Here is a 19,603-nt window from a genome sequence, read left to right as displayed (position 1 = left end):
TGCCTTAATGCTAAACCCAGAGATAGACAGACAGACGTGGTATGAATGTGTAGTTTGTATGTGGCCCTGAAATAATCGTGAGATTTTTCTTTATTTTTCTCTATATATGTAATTTTTTATTTCTTTTTTTTTTTTTGCAAGTTAACAATTGGATATAAATCGCATGTCTGCTAGTTTTCTTTACAATTCGTTTTATTTTATTTCAGTTTTAGTTTATTTGTTGTTTGGTTCATTACTATTATTATTTTATTATAAATATGTGTCATTGAGCCAAAAAATGCATTGTCAATGTCTTTAAGCAAAGTCACTTAACTAATGTGCATTTTTTTCTACACTTTTTTCCTTTTTTCGGATAGAAAATAAATATTATTTTTTTTTTTTTATAAATTGATTTATTAGCTTAAAAGTGAAATTGAATATTATTTTTTTTATTAGTTGTTAATAAGGTGCTTTATTAATCATAATAATAATAACAAAAATAATAGGTTCATATAAGTTCGTTTATATGAGACCCAAACGAAAGACTTAAGCAACAAACTTTACTTTTACGTTTAAAGGCCAGGCAATGAATAAATATTATTTTTGAATTGTTTGTTTGAAATCAATATTTGGTAAAAGCAATCAAAATAATTTCTTTCAGTAATTGTCTAATATCAATCAAACTTTTGATATAGATTTTGCTCTAAATGAGAAAAATTTTTAAAATAAGAAAAAAATTACTTCTTGCAAAGGAAATTGAAAGTGAGAAAAACTGGATGGACCTATTTATAAATGCCTTGTGGACAACTTGGAACTCGGTATTTAGGCCCAAAATATAACTCAAAAAAACCTTAATCATCAAAGCTTTGCTTTTAATTGGGCTTTTTAGGGGAGAAAAATTGTAAAAGTTTAAAGTTTAAAGGAATCTATTGTTTTTTGATTTCTTATGACTTTGAATCAGTTATGTACCGAACTCTACAGAGTTTGAATATTTTCAGAACAAATTATATTCGAAACAGAACAGTACCTCGTTTCTTTCTTGCTAAATCATCCTTCTGCTCATTGACAGCACTACTACTAAGACACCAGCAATCTCTGGATGCCAGACAGTCATCTAGAGAACGAGCCTTTTCTAGGAATATTATGAAGGTGTCAATTCTGTTAAATCCTACTGTCCTGTAGATGGACCTACAGAAAGCTCAGCACCAGATACTTATCTGAAGCCAACAAAAGCGTCTAGAATCCGTCTCTTCTATACCCTAAACCGTTCTATCTGGCGAAATAATATTCGAAACCAGACAGGAAAAGTTAGACATGAGGGGACGGATCAACTGCCGATAGAGTAGCAGCCCTACTCAACTGTCGAGACGCCTTTCATGGCCAAGTATTCCCATATACATTGTATATGTACGTTTGGTACGCTCAAGAACATGGTCAATGTAGCGGTAGAACTCGAAGTTCTCTTGGTACACCACACCAAGGTGTTTTATCCTGTCCGATACAGGAAGCCCTATCCTAACGAATGGGACGAACGACCTAATGTTCGGATACAGGTATTTCCGCCGTCCCTTTATAATTACTGCGAAGTATTATGCGAACTCCGACAAATATACGTTCATACGTGCGTTAATAGTCCTAGATCCAAATGCTGCTATGAGGATATCGTCTGTATAAAGAAACAGAAGGTCGACATAAAATGCCGCAGGGATATCGCTCATAAAGACGCGGTACAGAACAGGGGCCATTATTAAATTAACGGACTAATAGGGATATAGTTGTATATGAACTTATTGATATAAGAGCCGCCTAACTATCAACGAAAATTCCAATATTTCCGTGAATTTCGAATATCTTTGCGGTTATAATCTAAAGATTTTAAGCTTTCAAGCTTTTAGCTTTAAGCCCACTACTGATAATAAAACATTATAAATTAAACTTATATTTATACTATTCCAAACTTACCGTTTGCCAAATATCTGTAGGTTCTTCACCATTTGCCGGTGGTTGAGGACTTATACTGGTCGGTGCAGAGGATAAAGCTGAATCGGAATCTGAATGATTATTATGATGATGATGGTGGTGATGATGATGATGTCTATGATGGTGATGATGATCATGTTCATGATTTTCTTTAGCATCTTGTATGGCTTTATTTTGTAAATGCTGTGTTAATTCTTGTGTTATGTGTTGTTCATCAAAATGATCGGTTTCTACATCGCATGCCAATGACGTTGCCAACAAGGTGGCTGTTGTTGTTGTTGGTGGTGGTGGTGTATTTGGTGTTGTTTGTGTTGTTGCTTCAGCTGTTGCAATCATATTTCTAGTGGAATTTATTAAGGATGAGGTGTCGTTAGTTTGTGTTGCCGTTGTCAGTAATAATGGTTCAGGTTTTTTCTTCATAATGTGACCACCATCATCAATGTCATTGTTGTTGCTGTTGTTGTGGTTATGCAAATCTGGTATTTCTAAAGCCTTTAAATGTACAATGGTTATTGCATTATTCTGTTCATTGTTATTTTCAACAATTTCTGTTGCTGTAGTTTCTTTAACATTATTGTGATGTGTATTGAGTATTTTAGTTGATTTTTGTAGATTCGTTGTGACATTTTTTGTATTATTTATCAGCTCAATATTCTTGAGTTTGGAAATCTGTAAGAAAACAGGAATATTTTAAATTAGTATTAAAACTCTGAGTAAAATTTGTCTAAATAAAATTTAAACTTTTATATAAATTAACTAAGACCTTGTTTTCTTAAATATTTTAACGTTTAAAGTAGCATTATAAATTTTATTAAAATTTTAATTGCTAAGTTTAAAAAAAATAAAAAAAATTAAACAAGTTGCCTTAATGGAAAACTGCTTATTTCATTCATTTATTTTAATACAACTCCCACATTATTTATGTTTATACTAAGTTTTTTTTCTCGCTGCTACTAATTAAAAGTTAGCTATTAGTTAAAAAGCACTTTAGCTTAACATTTAAATTTTCTCACTTCTATTTGATGAATAAAAAACATTTTTGAAATGTTTTGTATGACTGTTACAGAACTTTAAAGTAGAAATAAAAATTAGCAAAATCATTTCTTTTAACACTGACTTGTAGTGACACTTTAGACAGTTTTTGACCGAAAGAGTCAGACAGATAAAAAAACATTTTTATTATTAGGTGTTAAATTAACACATAACAATAAAAATTATTTGCTCTACTTAATGTTTTTTCTAACTTTTTTCTAAGCTTTATAAAATATTTTCTGACATTTTTCTTGATTTTTTATTACAGTTTATTTAAGTCTATGTAAAATGACCTTAATATGGTTAATATTATAAACAACAATGGCAAATAACAAATAACATTTCAAAGTTTTATTTTATATTTGCCACAATTAGAAAACATTAACAAAAGACATTTTTGAAAAAGAAACACATATTTCTTGCTTAATTGACCCTTTGACAATATATTTGAAATTAAAACCCACTTTTAATACAATAATTTAGAAATCTTTAGAAATATATATATTTTTTTTAAAGAAGAAACTTTGTACTTTATAAAAGAAATTTATACTTCTTTGTACTTTGCTTTTAATACAGTTTCTATTTTTTTCTTTTTCTTAACAATTAAAATTATTTATGTTTATTTGTTGTTCTAATTTTTATTTGTTACAATTTTTTTTTATTATAATATGTGTTTTCATATTTAAGACGCTTTTTGGATTTTATCTCTTTATTTTCCCGTCATATTATTAAGAAAAGTCTGTATTTTGTTTTAAATCTAAAGGTATTCTTTTGAATGTTAATATGAGACAGGTTAGTAAACCAGTCTCACATAATATTACTCTAGATAAAGTTGTTCCAATCGAAGATCAAACAGACAACAAGCAGACATCAACAATTTATAGAAGTAATAAAAAAATATATATAATAAGAGCAACTTTTAGTATAATAAAAAATACTAAGTTTTAGTTAATATTGTAAAGTCACGATAAAATTAACATGCTCTCATAGAAATATTGCCGTAACTGTGCTACACTAACAAGTCGTAAATTGTATGTTGTTCAACTTAACCTAACTTAATATGAAAAAGCTTTAAACATAATAATGCTTTAAACTTTTAATTAGATAAATTTGATGAATTTTACTTTAAAGTAAAAAAGCTTTAAAAATAATGATAATAATTCTAAAGCTTTAACTTAAAAATAATTTTAATAGTGTGTTAATACTGATAATAAACTTTTAAACTTGAAAAGCTCTTTTTAAATAAAGTTAAAAAGTTTTTTTTTAACACAGCAGAGCAGATTATAAACTTTTAATGAAAATGGAAGTTTTAAAGCTTTTACTAATGCGTTTTCTTTCTCTTTGTCTTGCGTCTCTATTCTACTCTAACCATTCTTTTCGCCAAATAAATTCAGGATTTTTGTAAAAATTTTCATCCATATTAATTTTACATCAAAGTAAAAACAGCTTTAAAAATAATGATGTTTTTCTAAAGCTTTTACTTAAAAGCCTAACCATTCTTTTCACCAAATAAATTCAGGATTTTTGTAAAAATTTTCATCCAAATTTCTTTTAGAAAAACTTTCATCCAATTTTTTTTTTAAATTTTCATAAAAATTTTTTTTAGAAAATTGTTCATCCAAATTTTTTTGGAAAATCTTCATCCAAATGGTTTTTGGAAAAATTTTCATCCAAGTTTTTTTAGAAAATTTTTCATCCAAATTTTTTTAGAAAAATTTTTATCCAATTTTTTTTTTTTTTGGAAAATTTTTATTTAAATGGTAATGCTTTAAACTTTTAATTAGATAAATTTGATGAATTTTACTTTAAAGTAAAAAAGCTTTAAAAATAATGATAATAATTCTAAAGCTTTAACTTAAAAATAATTTTAATAGTGTGTTAATACTGATAATAAACTTTTAAACTTGAAAAGCTCTTTTTAAATAAAGTTAAAAAGTTTTTTTTTAACACAGCAGAGCAGATTATAAACTTTTAATGAAAATGGAAGTTTTAAAGCTTTTACTAATGCGTTTTCTTTCTCTTTGTCTTGCGTCTCTATTCTACTCTAACCATTCTTTTCGCCAAATAAATTCAGGATTTTTGTAAAAATTTTCATCCATATTAATTTTACATCAAAGTAAAAACAGCTTTAAAAATAATGATGTTTTTCTAAAGCTTTTACTTAAAAGCCTAACCATTCTTTTCACCAAATAAATTCAGGATTTTTGTAAAAATTTTCATCCAAATTTCTTTTAGAAAAACTTTCATCCAATTTTTTTTTTAAATTTTCATAAAAATTTTTTTTAGAAAATTGTTCATCCAAATTTTTTTGGAAAATCTTCATCCAAATGGTTTTTGGAAAAATTTTCATCCAAGTTTTTTTAGAAAATTTTTCATCCAAATTTTTTTAGAAAAATTTTTATCCAATTTTTTTTTTTTTTGGAAAATTTTTATTTAAATGGTTTTTGGGAAAATTTTCATCCAAATTTTTTTGGAAAAATTTTCATTCAAATTTTTTTAGGAATTTTTTTTTTTAGAAAATTTGTCATCCAAATTTTTTAGAAAAATGTTCATCCAATTTTTTTTTAGAATCCATTTTTTTAGAAAAATTTTCATTAAAAAATTGCCGAAAATTATTATACCCAGTGAAAGGTATGTACAACAGACAGATGGACAAAAAGACAGGAGATCTCAACAGACAGATGGACAGACAGACACAATCGACGGACAGACGGGAAATCCAAATCGTTCGTGAATCCTATTAGATCCAGAATATGTACATCTGTCTGTTGGATCTTACAGAATTTAAGAACGATTTGGATTTCCCGTCTGTCCGTCGATTGTGTCTGTCTGTCTTTTTGTCCATCTGTCTGTTGAGATCTCCCGTCTGCCTGTCGATTGTGTCTGTCTGTCTTTATGTGCAACTGTCTATTGAGATCTCCCGTCTGTCCGTCGATTGTGCCTGTGTGTCCTTTTGTCCATCTCTCTTTTGAGAGCATGATGAGAGAAGTTAGTCTCTACTAAAAAACAAATGATGGGATAGTTGTAGTGAGTACCCTTCCAAATAAGAAATGAATGAATCTACAAATTATGAAGAGTTCTTGGATTTTATTCTCAAGAGAATTCCATAAACGATCAAATTCCATATTCTAGAACATTTTATTTATGGGGGATTTAATGTCCAGTGATTTCATCACTTTCGAAAGCGAAGTGATGAAATTTGCACCATTGAATAATTGTAAATTTGTTTCAGCTTTTTACTAACATTTTTCTTTAAGTGTTTTTACTCTGTTTAGCTGTATATATTAATCTTTAGCTATAGGCACACGTCATTATTTTACAAAAAAATAAAATAAACTAAATAACTAAGACATTCATAAAATTGTTTAAAAAAAATTTGCATTTTGAACCAAAAGTGCATAAACTTTACACACATTTGTAATTAGACAGCAAAGATAATTTATTGAAATAGTTTTAAACATTTGTGAGTTTTTTTTTGTTGTTTCTCAGCAAGATGTTGAAAGTTGTTTTTAATTTATATAAAAAATATCAAACTTAAATAGAATACCTTGACATTAATCTTAAGAACTTTAAACAAATTTAAATAAAATCTATATTTTTTATAACAAAATTAAACAGAAAATTTTTAAAAAATTTATATTACACAATATTTCTTTAAAAAATTAAAATTCTTTTAATTTTATTGTTAAATTATGAACAATAAATTAAATATTGCTAAATCATTATTATCACTTGACTCCTGATCTAAAGCTCACGTTGCATGTTAATTATTCTCCACCTTAAAGAAGAAAAATGCAACTTTTTTTCTTATTTAAATTTTTAGTATTTTTATACTATAAGTATATTTTTTATGGTTTTATTAAATTTAACTTGTTATTTACATAATCAATCACTAACAGAGTAGTTGGAGTTTTAAAAATGCAGATGTTTTTCCATTTAACATTGTTGCTTAATATTTAACTGAATGATAATAAAAAAAGAAGGAGAATCATAAAAATAACAACACAACTCATTTAAGTATGTCAATAATTTATAAAATTATTTATTTAAAACTTAAGTATAGGAAAAAAACACAAAAACCATCTTCATTTTAATTATTAATAAACATTATAAATTATTCAATTTTATAGATAATTTTTATTATTATTGTTAAATTTTAAACAAATTATAAAGTTAAGGGCACGTTTTCATTAAAAATTTTTTGATTAAAAATTTTAATGCTTCATTAAATTAACAATTAATTTTATTTTAATTTTTTATGTTTTATAGCAATAACTTTTATTATTTTAAGCAGGTTATATGGGAATCATAAATTCATATGCAATTTATTTATTAATTTTGGGGGTTTAGTTTAATAATTTGTTAAATCATAATATGCTTAAACAGTATTTAACCACTATAGTTATTTATATTATTTCAAAGCTTGCTAAATTTGATTTTTTGTTAAATACTTTAACAATACTTTCAATCATTCCATTTAAAATGTATAATTTTTGTTTGATTTTTGTTTTTCTTTCTTGTCTCGGTTTTCTTCATCTTCTTATTCATGCATACATAATAAATGCTCTTTTATGTATTTTAGTTTTTTTTTGTTTGCGCGCGCCAATTTCCTTTCAAAATATTGCCGGTTGAGCCATACACCATCATCAGGCTTTGTTTGCATCAATAAATTTACTTTAAACACACTCTGTTGCACAGTTGTTGTTTAATTTTCATAAAATTTTTCTTTTTCTTATTTTCGTTTTGTGCAATTTTCATGTTGCAATCGATGACAGCAATATTGATGCCTACGCAGCTATTGATATGATTTGTGTAATATGTTTAAATGTTAAGTGTATTGTATAATGATGATATATAAAAGAAAACTTAAGTTAAATAAGGAAAAAGGGTTTTTTTGTATATACATATTTTAATATTTTAATAAAGAAAAGCTATAAAAAGTCATTAAAAAGTTTTCTCAGGTTTTAACAAAAATTATGCAAAATTTTTATTTTATTGTTAAATTTGTTTTATGTATGCATACATTGTAAATGTAATTGTATTCATAAATTATACAAAAAAAATATTAAGGTTTATTAAACCACAAACAAATTTACTTGTTATTTTTATTAATTTATCAACCAATAACAAGTTCCTTGCTTAAATACCATAATAGCTACAGAAGAAAATCAAAAAGTTCTTAGCTTAAGTCTTTTATTATAAAAGTATAACTCTTGAAACAAAGTTTTTTGCTGAAATCTTTTCGAAACAACAACAATTTAACAGAGAATTAAAAGTTCTTTACTTAAGTCTTTCTATTAACACAATAACAGAGAGAGATAAATAAAGTTCGTAGCTTAAGTCTTTCGTTGCAAACAAAATCTAAGAGAAAATCAAGTTCCTTGCTTAAGTCTTTTATCAAGCAGTAAAAACAAAGTAGAGAGCTAAAGTTTGTAGCTTAAGTCTTTTATGTTTAAAAACATGAGAGAAAGAGAGAGAAGCAAGTTCCTTGCTGAACTCTTTTATCAAATAAATCAAAACAATCGAGATTGCTAAAGTTTGTAGCTTCAGTCTTTTTTGTTTAAAAACTCAGGAGAATGGAAAATCCAAGTTCCTTGCTTAAGTCTTTTATAATCAAAACAATGCGAATAATTAAAGTTTGCTGCTTAAGTCTTTCGTATTTACTTGTAATAGACAGGATATGGCGAGAGAAGAAAGTTTGTGAAATGAAATTATCAGAAAACAAGTGTAAGAGAAAGCCAAATAAAGTTTGTTGCTTAAGTCTTTCGTATTTGCTTGTAATATACAGGATATGGGGAGAGAAAAACTTTCTTCAAGAAACGAATGAAAGAGAAAACCAAATCTTTTATCATAACAATGAGAACAAAAAATGTTTGTTGCTTGAGTCTTTCGTATTTACAAATTCACAACAGGTGATGGAGATAGAAGAATTTAAAATTATCGGGATTAAAAGTACTAAATTACTTTTCAATACTTTTATCTGTATCTAGTCTATTGACTAGACTACTATTGACTACTGATCTGTCTGATTTATTAACTAGTCCTTAGATTACTTAGTCTACTATCTAGTCTATGGTTTCGTTTATTGAATGGTCTATGGACAGGTCCAATGACTAGTCTGTTCACTAGTTTATCGACTAGTTTTGTGACTAGTCAATATACTAGTCAATATGTTAGACTAGTCAATATACTAGACTAGTCAATAATCTAAGGACAAGTCTAACGACTAGTTTACAATATAGTCTAGTCTATGGAATAATTTATAGACTATTTAGTCTACTTATGAACTAATATATATATATATATATATATATATACTAGTCTATGCACTAGCCTATGGACTATTCTAAGGACTGATCTGTTGACTAGTCTATAACGAACCTATTTACTAGTTTATGGACAAGTCTATTGAATAGTGTACGGAATTTTCTATGGCCTAGTCTATGCACTAGTCTATTGCCTGGTCCGTTGACTAGTCTATTGACTAGTTTATAGACTATTCTATTGAGTAGTCTAAGGAAAAATCTCTTGACTAGTCTTAGGATTAGTCTATTGACTGGTCATTTGGCTAATCCATTAAACAGCTAATTTATTAGATTATTGACTAGTCTATGAACTTGTCTATAGACTACTCTAAGTACTAATCTTTCGACTAGTTTATCTCCCTGATTTGCTTTAATTTGGAGTAGAAGAGAGAAAAAGTGCTTTAATTAAAAATAAAACACAAGCTTAGACAAAGCTTTATAACTGGAACCGTTTTTCAAACAAAACAAAGGGAATTTATGACAAAATGTTAACATTTTAAATATTTTTTTTATTAGCATGGCGTCAAAAGAAATACCTCAAAACAAATCAAGTCTAACAACAAATACATTAATTTAAACAAAAATTTTATAATATTCTAAAATTATATTCTCAAACAAAGGAATAGAAATATAAACAAAAAACTTTGCAACAACAAACAAAGACAAAAGCAAGTCTTAAGATTTTGAAAATTTTTTGCATACGAAATCTTAAACTCATGCAGCATTAAAATGTTCTGTTATTTTATGATGTTTAACAGACATGTGTCTAAATGTTGGATGTTATATTTGTTTTTTTTTTTTTTTACAATTGAACTATTGTTTTGAAATCCTAGCAGACGGCGTTTAAACCATAAATTTTCTTAAACACACACCCAAACAAAACGCGCAGCTAAAAGAAACATTTGTGTAAGAGGAAAAAAAACCTTTTTAGGCTTCGTTAAACAAATGATTGATGACAACAAATCATACACAGAAAATTTGTAATAAACAGATTTTTTGTGTGTGTGTGTGTGTGTGCTTTAACAATCATATCAATGGGTTATCGAAATAAACAACAAACACAAAGTTTAACAACTGCTTAAAATAACAAATAAAGGAAATTACTTATTTCTACACTTATATAGCAATGCAACGTAAAGTAAAGTAAAGATAACTTCAAGTTATTTCTAACTTACTGAACTTTATTTCTTTTCAAATATATGTAGCTTATGATAGCCTGTGAAGTACTTTTTCAAACGCATGTGTGGCATGTTTCATAATTATTTGAAAAAAAAATTTTAAAATTTATTCAAGAAACTGCAAGTTGCATGTTATTAATATTAAGTTGGGATTGTTGTTAAAGAAATGTGAAAAATTATTTGCAAATAATGTTTTCCGGCATAGATAATGTTAAAAGAAATGCTCCTTTTTTTTTTGTTTGTTTTTTTTTTTTTTTTTGTTTTTCAACTTGCTATTGTTTTTTTAAAGAATTATAATTTAATAATTTTTATATTAACTGGCACCCATAATAATGAAAAAAGAGGTTAAATTTTCATTAATTCACACTGCATATTTTTATGAAACTATAAATTAAACATGCAGTTTACGAGTAAATATGAAAGAAAGTTAGTTGTGCTGCAAATATCAAAATAATTATAGAAAAATTTAACAACAAAAACTTGTTGCTTTAAGCACACCTCTTGTATAAGTAGCTATTTACATGTCTGGAGTTGTGTGGCTGATTAAAAAATTAATATTTAATAAATATTTTTATTTTTTTAAGCATTAAATTGTCATAACTTTTTTTTCACATTTTTATTAATTAAACATTTTTTGTATAAACTTTTTCACTTTTATTTTAACAAAAATATCAAAAATTTTACTTTCAAAAGAAATTTAAGTAATACATTGATTAAAAAGAAAATTTTTTGTCGTAATTTGATTTTGACCTTTCCCACTGACACAGTGAAATTATAATCTTTTTTTAGTTTTTATACATAAATCGAAACATATGTAAAGTTGTTTTAGCCATGTATATGTGTATGTAAGTAAATATTTATATATTTTCTATTTTTTTTCTTAACATTCATTGTGTCAACTAAGTGTTTGTCTTGTGCAAAATAAAGATTTTTTATCTTTAACGTTTCATGTTTGTTTTTGTTTCTTTTGCTTTTTAATCTTCTTCAAAAGTCAATAAACTTTTTAGCTATACACACCAATAGCAAATACTTGAGTTGTTAAATGTAAAGAAAAACTTGGCAAATATCCAATCAGGAATTAACTATGATTATTTACAGTGACACTGTGTACCCAATGCATGCCCTTTCATGGAATACAATTTTTTGCAATTTCTTTAGAAAATCACAAAAATAAAAATTGGAAAATTTCACTTAGCGGGTGCATTGTTTATTGTTGACTTAAGTTGCATTAGAGAAAAGTTAGATTTTTTAGCAGTAATAGAGATATACAAATGTTTAGATGATAATCATTAATTAACAATTTTTTTATGTTTAGAATAGCTCAAGTAAATATCTTAAAATTTCAAATATTTCAAGCTCAGGTCTAAAAGGCAACAGGTTTTTGTTTAATTATTTCAGTTTTCTTGTCTTTTTAACAGAAAAGTCTTTGTTCTGACCAATTTAATACAATGTGTTTGGCTCAACACTAAAAACGTGACTTTATTTAACTTAAGCAAATCACTAGCATTAAATCAAAAATAGAAACAATGTCAAAGTTACAAATTTAAAGCAAATATTTGTTTCAAGCTGTAGTTACTTTTGGATTAACCTTCAAAAGGAACTGAAAAATAAACGTAAAGAAAAAAAGAATTAATTCAAAATTGATTAATGATTTTTAAAGTGTTGCAAATAATGACCAATTAAAAAACTGATCTGTGGAAGAAGTCAGCGTTAAAGAAAAGGAGGAAGAAAAGGTTGTCTTAGGAAAAAGATTAATATTTGAAAAGAGAAGTGGTTTTTCGAAAAGTACGTAGTCCATGAGATAAAGCGTAAGTAAGATGTTGACTTTAACGTAAGAAGTAGACTTCAGTATAAGACTTACCCCCTTATTCATAAACACAATTTTATTTTACAAACGATTTATAAATCAAATTTTGTATGGAAATTTTGTTCTATAAACCTTTCATATAATAAAATGTTGTTTATGAATAAGGAGGGAAATCTATAATATAAGAAGAAATAAGTATCTGTTAGTATTTGACGTAGTCTTTAGTATAAGACTAAAAGTGGTAGACTTTAGTAAAATTTCAATGTAAATGTCTTACGTTAGTATTTGATTTAATCTTTAGTATAAGACCTATTTGTCAATATAAGGAGTAGTCTTTAGTATCAGACGTAGTCTTTACAATACACTATACACAGTGTTTAGTTCAAGATGCAGTCCTTAGTATAAGACGGATTCTTAAATAAAATATGCAGTCTTTAGTCGTAGGCTTGTTAGTATTTGACATATTCTTAGTGTAAGACCCATTTGTCAATATATGGTGTAGTTTTTAGATTATAACCCAGTCTTTAATATAAGACTTTAGTAGTCTTAACTAAAAGTCGTAGACCTTAGGTAAAGACGTTTTCTCGCTTTAAATTTAAGGGTCTTTCGTTAGTATTTGACGTAGTCTTATGTATAAGTCCTATTTGTCAATATAAGGCGTAGTTTTTAGTAGCAGTCGTAGGCTTTACTATAATACACATTCTTTAGTTAAAGACACAGAGTTTTGTATTTGACGGATTCTTTGATATAAGACGTAGTCGTTAGTATACGACTAATGTAGTCTTAACTAAAAGTCGTAGACCTATTAGTATTTGACAGTCTTTAGTATAGGACCTATTTGTCAATATATGATGTAGTTACGACTTTAGTAAAAGACGTAGTCAAGCTTTCAATATAAGGGTTAGTTTGACATAGTCTTTAGTATAAGACCTATTTGTCAATATAAGACACAGTTTTTAGCATAAGACGCAGTCTTTACTATAATACTTAGTGTTTAGTTAAAGACGCAGAGTTTTGTTTAAGACGGATTCTTTAATATAAGACGTAGTAGTCATAACTAAAAGTTCTGTGTTTGACATAGTCTTTAGTATAAGACCTATTTGTCAATATAAGACACAGTTTTTTGTATAAAGACGCAGTACTTAGTATAAAACGGATTCTTTAATATAAAACGCAGTCTTTAGTATATGACTTTAGTAATCTTAGCTAAAAGTCGTAGACCTGTTAGTATTTGACGTAGTCTTTAGTATAAGACCTATTTGTCATTATATGGCGTAGTTTTTATACCCTATACCACTATATTATGGAGGGAATTATGCGTTTGTGCTGGTGTTTGTAACACCCAATTTAGCTATGTCTGTCTGTCTGTCGGTCTGTCTGTCTGTCTGTCTGTCTGTCTGTCTGTCTGTCTGTCTGTCTGTCTTTCTGTCTGTCTGTCCATGTAAACGATAATTTGATGAAATTTGGCACATACTCTTCTCTTGACCCAAGAATGAAGCCTATTGAAAAATCGGTCCATTATTCCGTATAGTCCCCATACAAATGTACCCGCCGAATAGGGCTTTTGAGGTCATAACTATGTTCAATGTTCTAGCATCACTCGACAAAACTTACTTTTATATAAGCCTTAATGATACTGCTGATTTTCGTAATCATTTAAGTCACAGTCACAAATTTTTCTGAACTATTTCAGTTACATAATCTTAACTAAAAAAGTAAAATTTACTCTTAATTAACACAATTTCTAACTATAACGTAATCATCCATATAAAGTTTATATTTTAAATTTTCCAATAAAAAAATTACAAAATAATCAAAGTAAATATTACAATTTAGTAAATTGTAACAACACTCTAATAAGTAAATAAAAACATAAACAATTTAATAACAATATCGGCAAACAATTAATATTGTATTAATTGAAAATTGTGTAAATCAAACACAAATAAATCTATTATATTAAATGATCTAATTTATTAAAACACATTTTATCATAAATTCATTACAAAATTTAACACTGCAGCTTACAAAAGCAAACAAAAGTGAAAGTCTTTTAAGCAAATTAATTTGTAATGATGTTGCAACCCCAAAAACATATCTGAACAACAGCTATAAAAAACTGCAGCTTATAAATTAGTTTTCAAAACATAAGATGCGTTAGAGTTAGATCCATATTTGTAAAAAATAAAATATTTCCAAATACAAAACAAAAACAACAGCAAACACTAGTGGAAGTTTTACACACATCTTTATGTAAAATAAATAAATAAATAAATAAATAATTTGTTAACCAACTCTGTCAATAAACTTATGAAATTCAAAGAAATCACAACATTTTACACATTATTTATTTTATTATTTAACATTTTACAAAATTAGAGTTTTGTTTTCAAAGCAGGAAAACTATTAGACCAAGTTTTTTTATTTTTTCTAATTATAAAAAAAAATTTTAAGAAAACAACATATTTACAATAAATGCCTAATAAAGTATTAAATGTTGTTAACAAATAATAAGCAAATGTTGTGTTGATTTAATCATTATTATTTATTATTTTATTTTAGCAGGCACACTCTACCATACTTCACACACACACAAACTCTAAAAATGGTTAAATGAGCAATTATTTTTATATTATTTAAAAGACTTCAGTTGATATGACTTGATTGAAATACCAAGACCATATTAAAGCTAAAACATACAAATGACACCTTTTCAAAAATGTTGTGTAATATTAACGAAATTTTTCAAAAATCCAGAAAAACATTAAGAGATTTTTTATTGTAATAAAACAATTTCCCTTTTAAATAGATTTATGTTGGTATATAATACTTTCTTCTTCTAAACACTTTCAATTTTGTTTTGTCTTTTTTATCTTAGTTTTTTTTTTTTTTTTTCTTCAAACGACTAATTTTGAAATCATTATCTTTAATTATCTTCATACGTTTATTTTATTTAACTAACGCCAGTCATTCATTATTTTTCATTCATTTATTCTAATGGTATTAAATGTCTAACAAATAATGGTTTGCTTAGCTTTTTGTGATTATTTTTTTTTTAACCTAAAGGTGTTTATAAAGCCATCATTTATGTTTGAAATTCAAACATTTTTAACATGTTGTTTACAACCAAATTTTTAATGTTTATTTAATTTGCCAACTACTGCTTCAATTACTAAAACAACCCATTCAACCAACCAACCAACCGCCATTTAAACAAAGCTTTTTTTTAAACGTCAGTAAGTGTAAAGGAAATATTAAAAGCTTTCGTTTATTTAAGTGGGAAAATGTGTTTACACTAGCTAAATATGAGAAATTTTGCACCTTTAAAGAAAAATATATGGAGTGGAAATTAAGTGGAATTGTTTTAAGACTCTATAAATTTTTAATAAATTAATATATTATAATTATTTAAGTGTTAATTAAAACTAGAGACAATTTCCTTTCTATTGATATACAATTTGTTTGTAGTCTAGTCGAAAGTTTAGTCTATAGTCTAGTCTATAGTCTAGTCTATAGTCTAGTCTATAGTCTAGTCTATAGTCTAGTCTATAGTCTAGTCTATAGTCTAGTCTATAGTCTAGTCTATAGTCTAGTCTATAGTCTAGTCTATAGTCTAGTCTATAGTCTAGTCTATAGTCTAGTCTATAGTCTAGTCTATAGTCTAGTCTATAGTCTAGTCTATAGTCTAGTCTATAGTCTAGTCTATAGTCTAGTCTATAGTCTAGTCTATAGTCTAGTCTATAGTCTAGTCTATAGTCTAGTCTATAGTCTAGTCTATAGTACAGTCTAGTCTATAGTCTAGTCTACAGTCTAGTCTATAGTCTAGTCTACAGTCTAGTCTATAGTCTAGTCTACAGTCTAGTCTATAGTCTAGTCTATAGTCTAGTCTATAGTCTAGTCTATAGTCTAGTCTATAGTCTAGTCTATAGTCTAGTCTATAATCTAGTCTATAGTCTAGTCTATAGTCTAGTCTATAGTCTAGTCTATAGTCCAGTCTATAGTCTAGTCTATAGTCTAGTCTATAGTATAGTCTATAGTCTAGTCTATAGTCTAGTCTATAGTCTAGTCTAGTCTATAGTCTATAGTTTATAGTCTAGTCTATAGTCTAGTCTAGTCTAGTCTATAGTCTAGTCTATAGTCTAGTCTAGTCTATAGTCTAGTCTAGTCTATAGTCTAGTCTAGTCTATAGTCTAGTCTAGTCTAGTCTAGTCTAGTCTAGTCTAGTCTAGTCTAGTCTAGTCTAGTCTAGTCTAGTCTAGTCTAGTCTAGTCTATAGTCTAGTCTAGTCTAGTCTATAGTCTAGTCTATAGTCTAGTCTATAGTCTAGTCTATAGTCTAGTCTATAGTCTAGTCTATAGTCTAGTCTATAGTCTAGTCTATAGTCTCTATAGTCTAGTCTATAGTCTAGTCTATAGTCTAGTCTATAGTCTAGTCTATAGTCTAGTCTATAGTATAGATAGTCTAGTCTATAGTCTAGTCTATAGTCTAGTCTATAGTCTAGTCTATAGTCTAGTCTATAGTCTAGTCTATAGTCTAGTCTATAGTCTAGTCTATAGTCTAGTCTATAGTCTAGTCTATAGTCTAGTCAGTCTAGTCTATAGTCTAGTCTATAGTCTAGTCTATAGTCTAGTCTATAGTCTAGTCTATAGTCTAGTCTATAGTCTAGTCTATAGTCTAGTCTATAGTCTAGTCTATAGTCTAGTCTATAGTCTAGTCTATAGTCTAGTCTATAGTCTAGTCTATAGTCTAGTCTATAGTCTAGTCTATAGTCTAGTCTATAGTCTAGTCTATAGTCTAGTCTATAGTCTAGTCTATAGTCTAGTCTATAGTCTAGACTATAGTCTAGTCTATAGTCTAGTCTATAGCCTAGTCTATAGTCTAGTCTATAGTTTAGTCTATAGTCTAGTCTATAGTCTAGTCTATAGTCTAGTCTATAGTCTAGTCTATAGTCTAGTCTATAGTCTAGTCTATAGTCTAGTCTATAGTCTAGTCTATAGTCTAGTCTATAGTCTAGTCTATAGTCTAGTCTATAGTCTAGTCTATAGTCTAGTCTATAGTCTAGTCTATAGTCTAGTCTATAGTCTAGTCTATAGTCTAGTCTATAGTCTAGTCTATAGTCTAGTCTATAGTCTAGTCTATAGTCTAGTCTATAGTCTAGTCTATAGTCTAGTCTATAGTCTAGTCTATAGTCTAGTCTATAGTCTAGTCTATAGTCTAGTCTATAGTCTAGTCTATAGTCTAGTCTATAGTCTAGTCTATAGTCTAGTCTATAGTCTAGTCTATAGTCTAGTCTATAGTCTAGTCTATAGTCTAGTCTATAGTCTAGTCTATAGTCTAGTCTATAGTCTAGTCTATAGTCTAGTCTATAGTCTAGTCTATAGTCTAGTCTATAGTCTAGTCTATAGTCTAGTCTATAGTCTAGTCTATAGTCTAGTCTATAGTCTAGTCTATAGTCTAGTCTATAGTCTAGTCTATAGTCTAGTCTATAGTCTAGTCTATAGTCTAGTCTATAGTCTAGTCTATAGTCTAGTCTATAGTCTAGTCTATAGTCTAGTCTATAGTCTAGTCTATAGTCTAGTCTATAGTCTAGTCTATAGTCTAGTCTATAGTCTAGTCTATAGTCTAGTCTATAGTCTAGTCTATAGTCTAGTCTATAGTCTAGTCTATAGTCTAGTCTATAGTCTAGTCTATAGTCTAGTCTATAGTCTAGTCTATAGTCTAGTCTATAGTCTAGTCTAGTCTATAGTCTAGTCTATAGTCTAGCCTATAGTCTAGTCTATAGTCTAGTCTATAGTATAGTCTATAGTGCTTAAACCTAAGTCATTATTAAAGTTTCTTTATCCTCGAATACTCCTTACAACGGACAACAATTTCTTTAGCTAGTGTGAACACATTATTATTTCAATTTAATGTAGAAACATCATGCTGTTCTTTGCTCATGTTACTTTGAAAACTATATGGCTGCTGTGTACTACTGTAAGTCTAACAATTTACCACTAACTGTTTTTCTGTTGTTGTTGTTGCCGCTATACTCTCAAATGTATGTATTTAACAAACTTTAGAAATGTTTAGCTTAAAGTTATTTGCAATTATTGCTCATTTTACTAATTTTCTGTTAAGTTTAGTTAAACTTCAACTTAAAAATTATAAACAACGTTTAACACAACTTTCTCACGGCTTTTGTGTCGGGTTCAAAGAAAATTAAAAGCAAAAGAGGGAGGGAGAAAGAAAGCAAGCAACACAAACCATTTATAAATTATTTATAATTAGAATTTCTATGCTTCCTGAAGCGCTCTTTTTTCAACTTAATAATTGCAATTGATTTTCTTTCCATTTTTTATTTAATTTATTATTTCTGGCTTGAAAAGAAATTAAATTAAGAGAAAGAAGTGAAAAAAACAGCTTTGAAATGTTTTAAAGCCTCTAGGGAATTTTAGGCCATTTTAATGGGGTATGATTTGAAATTTAATGATTTTATGAAGCCCCCTACCACTACTACTGTTTAAGTAAATAATTGTATGGGAAAATATTTGGTGAAAGAAAGATTTAGAAAAATGTCTTTAAAATATTAGGAATAGCAAACAAAAAACACTTTATTGTTATTTAGCTGATGATCCTAAAATATTACTAAAACTTTAATAATCAAACATCTGAACCATCTGAATATAGACCACTTTTCTTAAAATTGTGAGATCAAAAACAATTGCAGTGTTGTTAAATGTAAAAACATTTCACACACTTAGCGGCCTATGATATTGTTTAATTTTACTTGACAAATCGTAAATGTAATATATTACATAAAAATCTAGTATTTCTTCTTTTTTGTTTTAACATTTAAGTAATTTTGTGGTTTTTGTTACACTTAATATTTAAATCACAATATAAAAAAAATATTTAGTATTACTTTTTTTCCTATAATTTTGCAATCAACAGGATTCCTATGAAATTTTACACAATGAAAATTTTTGGACAAAAAAAAAAACATCCACAAACCAAAGTTGAATAAACAAAAAAGTAAATAAAACAATTCACCAAATGCTTTTTTTGTTTAATTTTTGTATTTCTTTTATTTTTCGCAACATGACATGATCTATGGCAACAAGATTATGGCAAGATCAACAGCACCAAGCAACAGCCACTAGCAGCAACTACCTCGTAAAGACCGGCAGACAGACGGATGGACAGACAGACCAGTGCAATGTTCAATTTTAAAACAAAATTTTACTTACAATATATACAGGGAGTACAATACATTTTAAATAAATAAAAATCAGAAAAAAAATATTTTATACGTTTTATTTACTCCTTGTATACATTGAAAC

At 27.4% G+C, this 19,603-nt stretch overlaps 1 protein-coding gene across 2 annotated transcripts in view; it reads right to left on the bottom strand.

The window, feature by feature from the left end:
* LOC119600302 (putative uncharacterized protein DDB_G0267840) overlaps nt 1-19,603 on the bottom strand; it is a 137,714-nt gene that overhangs the window by 23,673 nt on the left and 94,438 nt on the right. For both annotated transcript variants that reach the window (XM_037950455.1, XM_037950456.1), the window contains one exon: nt 1,942-2,628. In XM_037950455.1, coding sequence (XP_037806383.1) covers nt 1,942-2,628 — 687 coding nt within the window. The remainder of the gene's footprint in view (nt 1-1,941; nt 2,629-19,603) is intronic.

Source organism: Lucilia sericata, unplaced genomic scaffold, assembly GCF_015586225.1.
Source record: "Lucilia sericata isolate MDLA Ls3-8-SP2 unplaced genomic scaffold, ASM1558622v1 Contig000110F_arrow, whole genome shotgun sequence".
Taxonomy (NCBI): domain Eukaryota; kingdom Metazoa; phylum Arthropoda; class Insecta; order Diptera; family Calliphoridae; genus Lucilia; species Lucilia sericata.
The sequence above is the reverse complement of the archived record's forward strand: the minus strand, read 5'-3'. Positions and strand labels throughout refer to the sequence as shown.